General features: G+C 51.3%; 2 protein-coding genes across 7 annotated transcripts in view; both read left to right on the forward strand.

Annotated features, from left to right (window-relative positions):
• RTEL1 (regulator of telomere elongation helicase 1) overlaps positions 1-1,899 on the forward strand; it is a 54,297-nt gene extending 52,398 nt beyond the window's left edge. For all 5 annotated transcript variants that reach the window (XM_071572681.1, XM_071572683.1, XM_071572684.1 and 2 more), the window contains one exon: positions 279-1,899. In XM_071572681.1, the coding sequence (XP_071428782.1) occupies positions 279-347 (69 nt within the window). In that variant the 3' untranslated portion in view covers positions 348-1,899. The remainder of the gene's footprint in view (positions 1-278) is intronic.
• A 4,577-nt stretch (positions 1,900-6,476) lies between these two features.
• Positions 6,477-12,970, forward strand: TNFRSF6B (TNF receptor superfamily member 6b). 2 transcript variants are annotated; one of them, XM_071572687.1, is made up of 5 exons: positions 6,477-6,506; positions 7,155-7,231; positions 7,778-8,156; positions 10,187-10,381; positions 12,081-12,970. In XM_071572687.1, the coding sequence occupies exons 2-5, from the start codon at positions 7,190-7,192 to the stop codon at positions 12,356-12,358; spliced, it is 894 nt and encodes a 297-aa protein (XP_071428788.1). In that variant the 5' UTR covers positions 6,477-6,506; positions 7,155-7,189; the 3' UTR covers positions 12,359-12,970. The 2 variants fall into 2 exon arrangements, with proteins under 2 accessions (XP_071428788.1, XP_071428789.1); XM_071572688.1 differs by lacking the exon at positions 6,477-6,506 and adding an exon at positions 6,795-6,825.
• The last annotated feature ends 419 nt before the right edge of the window (positions 12,971-13,389 follow it).

The raw sequence follows: 13,389 nt of genomic DNA on the forward strand, positions 1-13,389 counted from the left end.
TTCCACTAGTCCAGATTGGTCCAAGTGTCATCCAGCCTGGCCTTGGACACTCCCAGGTGTGGGGCAGCCACAGCTTCTCTGGGCACCTGTGCCAGGGCCTGCCCACCCTCCCAGGGAAGGATTTCTCCCTAAAATCTGATATAACCCTGCCCTCTTTCAGTCTAAAACCATTGCCCCTTGCCCTGTCACTGTCTGCCCACAGAAAAATGCCCTCCATTTGTGGTGTTTCCTCTGTGACAAATACCTTATCCATGTGTGTTGTTCCTTGGTTTCTGCAGGTGAAGAAGTGCCCCGAGTGCCTGTGTAGGGTGAGGAAGAAGCAATTATTCCAAGCTTTCGTCTGGTAATGATCCCACCCACAGGAAGGGCACCAAGCCCCCTGTGCCAGCAGAAGGGGTGGCTGTCCCCTGGCTCTCAGAGCAGGAGCAGGTTCCTGTCACTCCCTCTGCTCCTTTCCTCTGGATTACGAGCTGTGCACCAACACCAACACCTTGTTTGCCTACAGAGAGGATCAAGTCTGGAAGGTGTCCCTGCAGGAAACAAAGCAGAACATTTTCCTCTGTTAGAATTAAAAAGGTTGACTTAAGAAGGTTAATTTTTTAGTTATTTCAGCCTGTGAATTCTCCTCTGGCCACTGTGAGGCTGAGATTTTATGTTCTGGGTGCATCTGTCATTTACAGGCCCTTCAGGTAATACCAGGTGAGATGCTGGAAGGATAATTTTTTTTTTACAGACAAATTACAGTGGTGGATGGGGAGCAGAAGCTCCTTCTCCTCTGCCTTGCACCCAAAGCCTGATTGCACCTTCCATCCTGATGGGATTTCTTGGAATGTGCTTCTAAGGAGTCTTTATTTATAAGGAGTTTCCATGTGCTTGTGTTATCTGATGTTTGTTTTCCAAAAAGAAGAGAGAACTAATCAATCTAAAACACTACAAATAAGTCATGTTAGATGGGTTAATAAAATTCCTTGGTACTTCCACTCTCTGTGAGTAGTTGGTGTAAGTGGTTAACCTGAAAAATTGTATCAGTTTTAAATCTAATATGACTGCTGTAAATAAAACCAGTTTGTCTTATTAGGGCTTGGTTTGATTATAAAAAAAAGTTTCAAAAAATGACCAGATATAAAGATATTGGGTCCCAACATTCTTGGTAGGGAGAAGTGGAAATGTTGTGCCCTGTAGGTCATTTTCATATCATGTTAATAACATGTTATTGTTAATAACTGCTAAAGTTGCAAAGTAAGCTGCATTTTTGCAAAGGTTCTTGTTTCCTCTGGTTATAGAATTCAAAACTGGTGTCACTTTGAATCCTGTAGTTGCTGGCAGTGCAACTGGAACTTTTGTACTTGATTAATAATTAAAATAGCACAGATTTTAGGTAGGAACTGAAATGATTTTGGGCTACTCTACATTCTGTCATGTTTAAGTCTGTGAGTGGATTTTACCTTCTGTCCATGTGTCTTACCAGTGCACCACTGGTAGTGGTTTAGAGCCTGAAAACAAGAATAATAATGCAGAGAAAGATCTGGATGTGTGAAATGTAAGTGGGAAATATGGATATTTGTACAGATGTGCTGTGAAAAGAGAAAGATCTGAAATGATGGTGTCGTGGGGGCAGCATTTGAAACTCTGTCCCTCAGAAGGTCTCTGGGTGTGCATTATGTTTAATCATGGAAAAACCACTTTTTGCTGGACTGAAATGTTGCCAGAAACTCGGAAGCCAACTTTGTTTCCCAAAATCAAAGCAACTCCATACCTGAAATGTGCCTTATTTTGTTTCTTGGTCGAGGAGTTGAACCTTCACAAGTTACACTGAGAGTTTTTCTTCATCCTTAATTCTCTGTTGCTTTTTTATACGACTCCTGTATTGTTGAAGATTTAAAAAAACAAATAAAAGATACTGCCAGAGGCAGCAGACCAGGCTGATGTGTTGCTTTTTTGGGGTGCTCTGGATTTTCTGTGTGGGACAAAACTCCACAGCTGCTCCTGAGCAGGTTCTGTGACTCCTTTTTGATGCCCATTTTTAATTCTTGGTGTGTTCCTTGGGCAGGACAAGCAGGGGAAAGGGAGGGTGGGAACAGGGAGCAGGAAAATGGCATTTACTGGTGATAGTTCAGTGCCTGGTCTGCTGTGAAGTCTCTGCCAGGAAACTGCAGCTGAGTGCTCGTGCCACTGGAGGGAACCACAGCACGGCTGTGAGCTCTGGGCATCCTCAGGACAGGGACACGGTGGGTTTGGTCACTTTTGCTGGTGGAAATTACCTGCTGTGGGCTGCAAAAATGCTGCCAGATCCAGCAACACTAATGAAAGGATCCGAAAAGATGTGTGGGATTGGCTGGGACAAACAGGACACGCTTCCCCCCTCAAATAAAACACCTTTCTAGCTGTGCTTTTTCCTGGAGTTGTTTTAGTCTGGGGACTGTTCCTGCCTGGGGCAGAGAAACAATGCTGAGAATGTCTTGGTGCCTTCAAGAGACGAATCACAGAATGGTTGGGGGTGGAAGAGACCTCTGGAGATGATCCAGACCAACCCCCCTGCCAGGGCAGGGTCACCTGGGCAGGTGACACAGGAACTGTCCAGGGGGGTTGGGATGTGTCCAGGGAGGGAGACCCCATGATCTCCCTATTGCCACCTTCCATGGGAAGTTCTTCCTCGTGCTGAGGTGAAACCTCCTGTGGTTTGGTTTATGGCCACTGCTCCTTGTCCTGACACTGGACACCAGGCAGGAGCCTGGCACTGTCCTGTGACACTCACCTTTGAGACAGATGCATTAGTGAGACCCCTCCCAGTCTTCTCCAGACTAAACTGGAGAAACCAACCAGACTAAACCAACTCCCACAGTCTCTCCTTAGGACAGACAAGCTCCAGACCCCAAATCATCTTTGTAACCTCTGCTGGACCCTCTCCAGTAGCTCATTGTTGTGTGCTGAGCAGCAAACTTGCTGAGGGTACACTCCAGTCCTTTGTCCAGGATTTCTATCCTTTTGTCCTGGAAACTTCTTCATCCAGAAATTCCTTCTCTTACTCTTCAGCAGAGGGATCATCTTTCTGAAGAGATTTATAGTCACTGAATCATCTTTCTGAAGTGATTTATAGTCACTTTCCTTCAGTGGCTGAACTCACCTTGACAGGCTCTGAAACACTCCAGTGTCCCACCAGTGAATCTGCCAGAGGATGGAACTGGTTTGGAGCTGTCTGTGTTTGGTGCTGTTTTCTGGGGCAGTGGGGATGGCACTGCAGCAGGACTGGGAGTTTGGATCCCTGCTGTCAGTGACTTGCACAGGACAGATGGGTGTCCCAGAGATGGGAGAGCATCCAGCCTGGGGGAGCTTGTCCCTGTCTGTGGGTTACCTGCTCACCACCTTGTTTTAATAAAGAACTGGATTTAATGAGCCCGTCCTTCCTGACCTGTCTTGGAGAGGAGAAGTCTCAAGATTTCTGCCTTTGTAGATCACTTGCCATCATTAAACAGCAACCTCTTTACCTATTGGGAGGGTGTTTTTGTGTGGTTTAGATGGATGTTAGGAAGGAATTCCTCCCTGTGAGGGTGGGCAGGCCCTGGCACAGGTTGCCCTGAGAAGCTGTGACTGCCCCATCCCTGGGAGTGTCCAAGGTCAGGCTGGACAGGGCTTGGTGCAATCTCAACTAGTGGAAGGTGTCCCTGTCCATGCCAAGGGCATGGAATGAGATGGTCCCTTCCAACCCAACCCATTCTATGATTCTATGAGACTTGAAGGGGGTCCCCAGCTGTCAGATGTGCTGCAGAGTGATACTCTGTCCTCTTGAAAATAGTTGAATTTACAAGAAGGAAAGACAGGAGGCAGTTTTTTATTTATGAAGACCAGAAAGTGAAAACAAGAATTGTTTCAGATAAATCTATATTGCTTTTAAGTGCTTAGAGGAACTGATGCAAAGTACTGGATGTCTGGGGAGAGGGAAACCCATCCTGGACACTCCTTGCTGGTTTTTGGAAGCAAATGACACATGGGTTACTGATCAAGAAGGAAGTAGGTATTAAATCTCTTAGTTGCCCTTGCCTTGCAGTGCTATGACTAGACCTGGAACATTTTCTGAAATTTTAGTGATGTGTCACTGAATAAACCTTTCCTGCTGTTTTTTTCCTCCCCCAAAAGAGCTGAAGGGACTTAGGAAAGAGGCCAAAAAACCCCCCAAAGCAAATATTTACCAGGAGAGAGATGAGCCCTGTCTTTGATTGGCAAACTGCTGGGAATTGAGGAATTTCTTTGCTTTACAGATTTTCTCTGATTAGTGAGAAACTTTATTTTGCAAGAAAAGGTTTGGAAAGTGGTGTTGCTGAACACCCTAAAGTGTGAATGATGCAGTGAGTGCAGCCAGAGCCATGGGACTATGATGCAGAATTCCTTTTCTACACTACACAGGTCAGAGAGTCCTTGATGAGTCGTTTTGTTGCTTTCCAATGGCCAGGCAGTGACCAGCAAACTTGTTCTGGGAGATTTGTTGGACCAGAAAAACACAAAGATTAACCAAAGGTTGTTGTGCCACACTCTGACCTCCCCAAAAGGTGGAGGTTGCCTGGGGAAGCCTTTTCTGTCTCTCTAATGTGTTTCTCTCTCTAGAAACTCCCACGACACGTTTTTGTCATTGATAAACTCACAACAGCAATAATTGGTGGTGAAGGCATTGCAGGGTGGAGAGGAGTTTCCTGGCCAGCAGAACCTGGCAGGGACACAGGGATGGCCACCAGGCACCATCCAGGATGTGCCACCTGCCTGTGCTTCACGGACCTTGTGGGATCCACATCAAACCCAGGGCAGGAAAATCACAATCCTGTTTCTGCCTCCAGAGAAGGAAACGCTTTGTGGCTGCTCAGCTGGGTGAGTCTTGGGCAGAGGGATCCTGCTGAAACCCTCCAGCCAGGCGAGCTCAGAGTGGGGCTTCCTCCTGGGTCCAGTCCTGTGGTGAATTCCATCAAAAAAACACCCTCAAGGTCTGTGCCTCAGGCTCTTGGAGTGCTGGGAGATTAGTTTGCTAATTCCTGAGGTGATACATAGTGAGGAAGCAAAAGACTGGAAGGCTTCAAATCCAGGATTATGACAAAACCATTTACAAATCATCAGGATTATTTTGGAGAGGTACAGGGGATTGAGATAAAGTCGCAGTAAAATTAAAAACCATTTTAGAGAGGCCTGTGAAACTCAGCCCATCACCTGTTCTGTGTAAAGTGCAAATAAACACAGCCCAGACCCTGCCTTTGGACCAGAGTTCTGACCCCCTTGGCTCCTGCTGGAGTCAGAGGACTTTCTCTAAACTTGGTGGGTGGAAACTCAACTTATTGCAAGGAGCTTTGGATTCTCCCTGACCATCAGGGTTTTCTCCTGGGTAGCAGAGAACTGGGTTTGATTTTCTTGCTGAATGGTGAGTTTAGGTCTTGTAGGCTTGATCTTAAAGACCATTCAGAATGAAGTCCAAGGTATTCTCCACCTGCAGCCCCAGTGACTGACAGCTGGAGGTGAGAAGCTCATTCCCCTCTTGCAGAAGGCAAATGCAGAATCCTTAATTCTCTGTAGTGATCTGCAAAATGATCTGGCTGCTGGCTCCTGAGGGGAAAAACCTCTGTTCTCTCAGGTCCTCACTGTGGTTCCCTCACTTCAGAGATTTTGCATTTGCTTTTTGAGCTTGTGATCTGGTTTTGAACGTTCACCAACGCCTGTTCAGAGGGAATTTGGTGAGACAGGGCAGAAGGACAAAGGGCAGGAGTCCCACGTATTGAAGCAGGGGCAGTGCAGAGCGAGGCACCAGCAGCTGCTCTGCCAGGTGCTGAACCTGCACAGCTGAGTTCAGTTTCCATGCAAATCCTCGAGATCCAAGACTTAGGGCAGTGTCACCTGTGATGGATTTAAGCGCTGAGCTCCTCTGCTGCTGAATGTTGTGGTCCCACAAAAGGTACCTGTAAGTGTTCAGTGTTACAGTCAGTGCCATTCTTGGGGCTCCTGGAAGGGCAGAGCTGAAGTTCGGAGCAGCTTTTAGGAATGCAGTGCCTGGGGACTGAGATCGGGGTGTTCGGGCAGGGTCAGTGCCCTCGGAGGATGAGGGACTGGCATGGGGTCTCTGTCCAGAGCCCGTGGGCAGAGCTGGGGGGATGATGCCCCTTCCCTCCAGCCCCGGCCAGGATCGGCCCCTCTGGGCTGCCTTTGGGGGGCAAACTGTGCCCTGACAGCGAAACGCAGCTGCCCTTACAGGGAAATTATTTTGCATTTACAGTCGGGGAACAGGCGCTCGTAGGGGAATTTCCCCACCTTTCCCCTTGCCAGAAAACAATTCCACTTCAACCCCCTGTAAAACTTACAGAGCCTTGAAAAACTCTGCCAGTTCCACCTGGCTCTTTGCTCCGCGCAGGTAAACGCATTTTATTGCCCCAAAAGCTTCACTTTCAGAGGCAAACGCAGAAAGGAGAGGGAAAGTGGCGCTCAGGAAAAGAAGGAGCGCCGGGATGGGAAAGCGGAGCCGCGGCCGCCGCATCGGGGTCCGGAAGGGGGTCAGGATCTGGGAGGAGTTCGGGAAGGGTCCGGGGTCCAGGAGGGTTGCGGGAGGGGTCCGGACGGCGGGAGAGGTTGGGGGGCCGGGATGGAGCTGTGATGTCGCCGTCGCTTGCGCAAGAGGGGTCTTCCCCACGGGCCGGGGCTATAAAGGTGCTCCCGGGCGCGGGGAGCGGCGCGGAGCGCTGCGGGGCGGAGGTGCGGGGAGCGGAGCCGGTCCCGGTCCCGGCGGATGGGATGGGGAGGGATGGGAGACCTTGACTGCCGCCTCATCACTTCACCCGTTCCTGGTCCCCCTCGGCCGAGGTGGGCTGGGGGTGATTTGTCCCCCCGGCGGGCGATTACGCGTGTCTAGCGCTGCGTGGGTGTGCGGTTAGAGCTTCCCACACGCAACCCCTATAAGGCTCCGCTCTGTCCCTGGGCTGGGGAGAGCCGGCATCTCCCTCGGAGAAGGGCTGACTCGAAGGAAAGCAGGCGAGGAAACTCAGGCTTTCCCAGCAGCCCTTCCCATTCTGCCCTTCCCTGTGTCCCTCTCTCTGCTTTAATGCTGTCCGTCTGGATTGGCTCCACTGCCGCCGAGAGGAGCTCCAGCCCAGCCAGCACCAACCCCTGAGAAACCTCCTCTGTCTCCTCAGGTTTCTGATCCCGACGCTCAGCAGCCCTCGGTGTGATGCCATCCTGCCACATGCCGAGTTTGGGGCATCCATCCAAGGTAAAGTATCGTCTGCTCCTCAGGTAGGGCACACGTGCTTTGAAAAGGGAAGGGAGGATAAAACAAGGTCTGGGATTCTCCCGTACCACCCCGAGCATCTGCGTTTCCAAAGAGGTCTTTTAGTTGCTATGGAGCATGTTCTATGTTTGCCAGTTTGGAAACTTCCCATCTGTTTCTTGATCTGCAAAGGTCTCTCTTACCCCAAACAGGGGAGAACTGACTGGGGTGAAAGAGGGGAATGTATTGGATCTGCTTTGAGTTCTGAAAGAGGGAAACAGGGCTATGAAAGCAACACAAATGGCTTTGGGAAAGATGCTCTGTCACCTGGGATGGCGAGGGAGGGCAATGGGGAGGCACAGTGGGAGGCAGCTCCTCGCTGGTACCACTGATGCTTTACCTCTGGGGCTGGGGGCAGCAGAGGGAGGGAGGATAATTCATTGTACCTACAACAATAACAAGTTTTGTAACAGCAGCAGCAGCCGCGTTTGCTGCTCCCGCCTCGGCCAGAGGACGAGCTCAGGGCTCTTTGCGCTGTCTTTGCTGTAGTGGATGCTTCCCCCTCTCCTCCTGCTCCTGGCCGAGCTCGGCTACAGCGCCGACCCCACGTACCAATGGAAGGACGCTGAGACGGGCGAGAGGGTGACGTGCCAGCAGTGCCCGCCGGGGACCTTCGTGTTCCGGCACTGCAGCAGGGACAGCCCCACGGAGTGCAAGAGCTGCCCGGAGCTGCACTACACGCAGTACTGGAACTACCTGGAGAAGTGCCGGTACTGCAACGTCATCTGCGGGGAGAGGCAGCTGGAGGTGCAGCAGTGCAATGCCACGCACAACCGCGCCTGCCAGTGCCAGCCGGGGTACTACTCGGACATGGAGCTCTGCATCAGGCACTCCGAGTGTCCGCCGGGCTCGGGTGTGGAGAAATCGGGTAAGTACCGGGACAGGCAGCAGCGTGAATGCTCACAGGGCTCCTGTCACACCCCTAAATCCCCATTGGAGCTAAAAATCAAGGAGAAATACAGCAGCCAGCGCTTGCCAATAGCCCAGCCTGTTTGTTCCCTTTTAGCTCACTGTCACAGTGCCATCCTTGCTGGCATGTGAAACTGCTCCTAGATTTTTTCCGAGGAGGAATTTTGTTGGGTTTTCCCCCAGCTTTCACTTTGAAAGCCTGTGAAATCCCTGGCACAACACTCGGATGGGACATGCTGATCCCAGTTACTGCCTCACCTACTGCAGCAGGCAAAGCCAGGCTGGGACTTGCCCGTGCCCAGAGCAGCTGCTGGCCATGTGTGGCTCTGGACAGGTGGGCAGGTCCAAGTTGCTTCTGCTTCTTTGTCAGCTCCCTTATTCTTTCATCAGGTAGCCCAGGAGCTGGGAATGCTGATTATATGGACTGGGCAAGGTGGCTGATGATGCAGAGACAGGGCTGGTGGGTGTGTGTAGCTGTGAGGTTGGATTTTGGAGAGCAATTTGTGTTGAAAACTTGCAGTGGGTATATGGCCAGATTCCAAACCCATAAAATCAGCCTTGTTTCGACTCCTGAGTCTGAGACTCCATCTCCTTTCATGATGTAACTCCCAGGAGATTTTAGGTGGTTTATTTTCCCGTTGTTTTCCCCGTATGGATTTCTCTGGTCCTTTAGTTACTTTTTGTGTATGTCTGCAAACTTTCTGAAAATATAAGTTGCCTATGAGTGGGTTTCCCACTTTCCCCTTCTTCTTAGTCCCCCCTGAGTCCCCAAGGCCCAGGGTCTGCCTGGAAACCACAACAAACCAGCATAGGCAGCACCTGCAAGCCCAGCAGTATCCTGTTTCATGCTTTGAAGTGCTGAGGCTTTTGAAGTGTGGAGGCTTTTGAAGGAAGAGCTCCAGGCTCACTGGCCAGAGGAGAAACACCTGCTGTTTTCAGCTGGTGCTGAAGATTGAGGTTTGGGGTTTAATTTTCTATAGGACATGACAAAAGGCAGTAATGCAGTGAAATACCAAGCAGTCCAGGGAAGCTCTTTGAAATGAAACATGACATTTGTCTGAAGGGTTGGCTGTAGGACTGAGGAGTTGTGTGTGCAAGTTGAGCATCTGAGGAGAAGCTGGTTTTTGTTATTTACTTTTTACAAATTGCTTCTTGTGTGGGGAGGATTGTACCCCAGCCCAGCACCTGAACCCCCCCGCAAGGACTCTGGGGCTGGGGTGCTGCTGACTGGATGGGGATGGTGTGGGTTGGGGGCTGAGGGCAGAGCTTGCTGGTGTTCAGGTTGGATGGGGGCTTTAATCCCTCTGCAGGACTCCAGCTTCTTTGGGATTTCCCATTTACAAATAGTGGCTCAGGAGTTGGGGTTATGGCTGGGCTGGCTGGGACATGAAAGCACAGACCAGTTTGGGTTGAGAGAGACCTGAAAGATAAGACTTCCCCTGGGAAAGCCAAAGCAACAGCCTAAAGCAGAGTGTGACAAAGTATGAACTGTCTTGTTAACTAGATCTGTGGAGGTGAAAGGGGTGTGAAATGTGCTGTGCTAAGGCTCTTCCCACTCTCCCAGGGAATGTGCAGGATGCCTGGTGCAATCCTGGCTGCGTGGCACCATCCCTGTGACACCAGGCAGGGCTGGCCCAGTGCCAGGGAGGCCTTCAGCAACTTTTACTTTCACTTGGCTGGGAGCCACTGGCTCCCTGGGAACCAAAGGGCTGGTTCAGCAGCTCACCCACTGGCCTGGCTGTGAGATGGCCCTTTTCATAGAGATGAGGTGTCCTCTTGTGTCTGGGGGCTGGAGGCAATTGCCAGCATGGGCTTGGGACAAGGCTGGGCAAAGCATTGCTGTTTGCCCCACACAAGGACATGCAGTTCCCAAGGGAGTTGCAGGCAGTGACCATTTCTAAAGCATCACCCTCCAGTGGTGTGTGGCATCAGCTCCTGCCTCTCCTCCCAGCTTGTCCCCTGACAGTCCCATTGCCTCTCTGTGCACAGGTACCCCCTTTGAGGACACCAAGTGCCACGAATGCCCCCCTGGTTTCTTCTCCTCCAACTCCAGCACCGACCCATGCCAGCCACACCAGAACTGTGAGCAGCAGGGGAAGGTGACCAACGTTCAGGGCAACCAGTACCACGACACCCTCTGCACCTCCTGTGGAGTGGGGAGAGGCAACACCACGCAGGGACCAGGTGAGCCACGGGGTGCCAGGGCAAGAGGGGACTTTGTGGTGACTTTTTTTTTCTGGTGGTTTGCTCCTACTTAGATGCAAAACGAGGTGAAAAGGCTTGTAAAAGTATGGAGTGATCCATAATTAATATTAATTGTAGATAGAATATAGCTGTCTGCTTTCCCTCCCCTCCAGGGTAAGGCCCACAGCTCAAGGATGGGTTGCTGGGGTTAAGCAATGGCCACTGCTCAGCCAGAACAAAGAACTGGCAGTGAAATCCTGCTGGATCTGACAGGGAACAACTGGGAATGTGGGGACAGGAGGACAGTTTTGGCAGCCTTACAGCTGCAGCTGATAACAGGTGTTTGATGGTCATGCAAACAGCTGAGGTGCAAAGGGCTGAGGTGCCCAGCCTGGCTCCTGCCATGGATCCTGCACTCCCTTTTCCAGGGCTTCAGCCTGTTTTCCGGAACCTTTTATTGCAGCATAGCCTGGTCTTGTACAGACTGAATGGAGCAGAGTCTAAGGTTCATCAGAGCTGTGTGTAGGGTGGATTTTGACCTGTCAGCTGAAAAAATAGAGATGATGTATCAGTTGTCTCACCATGATACAGTGATGAGCCTCAGTGGAGCTGGGAGCTCAGACAGGAGCAGCCAGTGGGCACAGATCAGGGAATCCCAGAACCCTGGGCTGGATGAGACCTCAAGGACCATCTGGTCCAACCTTTCTTGGCAAGAGAACAGGTGCAGGGCAGAGCAAAGGGCTGGCTCTGGGGGTGACCAGTGAGGAGGCTCTTTTCCCCAGCAGCTTTCACCTTTCCATCCTCTCCTGGCACAACCAACCCAAGCATTTCCCCTTTTGAGACCTGACTCACACCATGAGCTCCTGCCAGGAGAATGATCCCTGCAGAGGGAGGGAAAGCTCCGTCAGCAGCGGGACACAGGCCTGGGGGTGGTGAGGTGGGAGCAGCGTCAGCAGCACGTGTGTCGGGCAACAGTCCCTGCAGCCAGAGCTGAAGGGTATTTTTAGCTCTGGTTCCCTGTGGTTCTGCTCAGGGGGCACACAGGGACCTGCCCATCATCAGCCTGAGCCTGCTGGAGAGGCAGAGCCAGAGCAGTAGAGCCCAACCCGCCCCACTGTAACCAGTGAAGCCATTCCTAGTTTGCAACAGCATGAAACTGGCCTAATCTCTCTCCCTGACTGAGTAATCCTTTGGCCTTGGCCTCTTGAAAATTCTTTCTGTTTTCATTCCTTGTGCTGGATGCACTCCAGCAGCTTCCACCAGCTGAGGCTGGATCTGTCCCTGTGCCTGACTGGGGCTGTGCTCAGGGCTTGTCCTGTCACAGGATGTACAAATCCGCGTGGGAAAACAGAAACTTCCAGGAAAAACCATGTGTAAACACTTATTGCAATTACTTCAGATTTTTATGAACTTTACCTCTTCCTCCACTCCCTGACAGGGAGAAGCATGGAATAGGTATATTTACTTTTTTCAGAATTACGGAAACTTTTACACGTTGTTTTCCAACTGCCCTGTACAGCAATGAGCCACTGATGGGAAGCTCAGCCCAGGTTGCTTCAAGCCCCATCCAACCTGGCCTTGAGCACTTCCAGGGATGGGGAGCCACCACCTCCCTGGGCAGATGTCCCACGGAGAGGCTTGGCAGGGCTGTGTCCTGCTCTCCCATGTCCCCTCTAACCTCTGGCTGTTTCCCCACCAGCTCCGGAGGGCGACGACTGCGAACAAGCCCTGATAGACTTTGTGGTGTACCAAAACATGCCTGTCAAGAAGCTGAAGCGCCTGCAGCAGCTCCTGGAGCGCTCACCAAAGAAGCAGCAGCCATGGAGCAGGGCATCCATCCAGGAGAAATTCCGGACTTTCCTCACTCACAAGAAGGAGGAGCACTATGAGGTCACCAAGGAGCTGCTGAAGGCGCTGCGCGTTGTCAAGCTCCACTCCATCGAGGAGAAGGTCCGCAAGCGCTTCCTGCTGCCCTGAGGGCATGGACTGGACTTTTTGGGTGCTTTTTGGTTTGGTTTTTTGCTTTCTGTGGCTTCCTTAATTTATTTATATTTCCAAGCATAACTTGAGAAGCAGCGTGAGAGATAAGCGATGGGTGGGAGTGACACTGAGCTGTGGCAGCTGCATCACCGCTGGTGGGGTGGGATGGGATGTATGAGCAGCAGTGTCCTTACACCAGCACAGCTCCTGGGAGCTCTCCAGGTGCTGGTCACTGATTTTCCAGCCTTTGACAAGGCTCAGGATTTTATCAGAAGAAACACCTGCACCCAGGGTCATTATTTCTGCAGAGACCCCAGTCCCCTTTAACTGTCTGGCTTTGTTTTAGACTGTGTAAGTTTGGGTTTGTTGGGGATGGGGGGTTAGTTATGTAACAGTATTTCCCACAGAGGATTCAGTTGCATTTGTTTGCCATGCTTTTGTTTGAGAAGGAAGTTTGCTGCTGAGGCACAGGGTGGGGGAAGATGCCCCCCAGTCCCTTGTACACCTGGCTTGAAAAGTATTTCTTAACTACCTGGTTTTATACCACGTGTGAAAGATGTTTTCTAAAGAAAGAAACCAAAGAAGTTATTTTATTATACATTTCTCTGTTACCAGAGTCCTTTCCTAGTCTCATTTGGAGGTGATTTTGGGAGTCCCACTCTGTATTATCTGACCCTGCTCACCCTTGCCTGCTTTTTGCACATCCTTCTTTCCATGCTGGTGTTTCTGCTCATGGCACGGGGTTGGAACAAGATGGACTTTAAGGTCCCTTTCAGCTCCAGCTATGGTGTGACTTGATGATCACACAACACCAGCCACCCCACAGCCCTGGTGAGGCTGTGTGCCAGTGGGATGCACTCTGCCTGCCCTGGGATGTGCCAGTGGGATGCACTCTGCCTGCCCTGGGATGTGCCAGTGGGATGCACTCTGCCTGCCCTGGGATGTGCCAGTGGGATGCACTCTGCCTGCCCTGGGATGTGCCAGTGGGATGCACTCTGCCTGCCCTGGGATGTGCCAGTGGGATGCAC

The sequence above is a fragment of the Pithys albifrons genome, chromosome 18 (genome assembly GCF_047495875.1).
Source record: "Pithys albifrons albifrons isolate INPA30051 chromosome 18, PitAlb_v1, whole genome shotgun sequence".
Taxonomy (NCBI): Eukaryota; Metazoa; Chordata; class Aves; order Passeriformes; family Thamnophilidae; genus Pithys; species Pithys albifrons.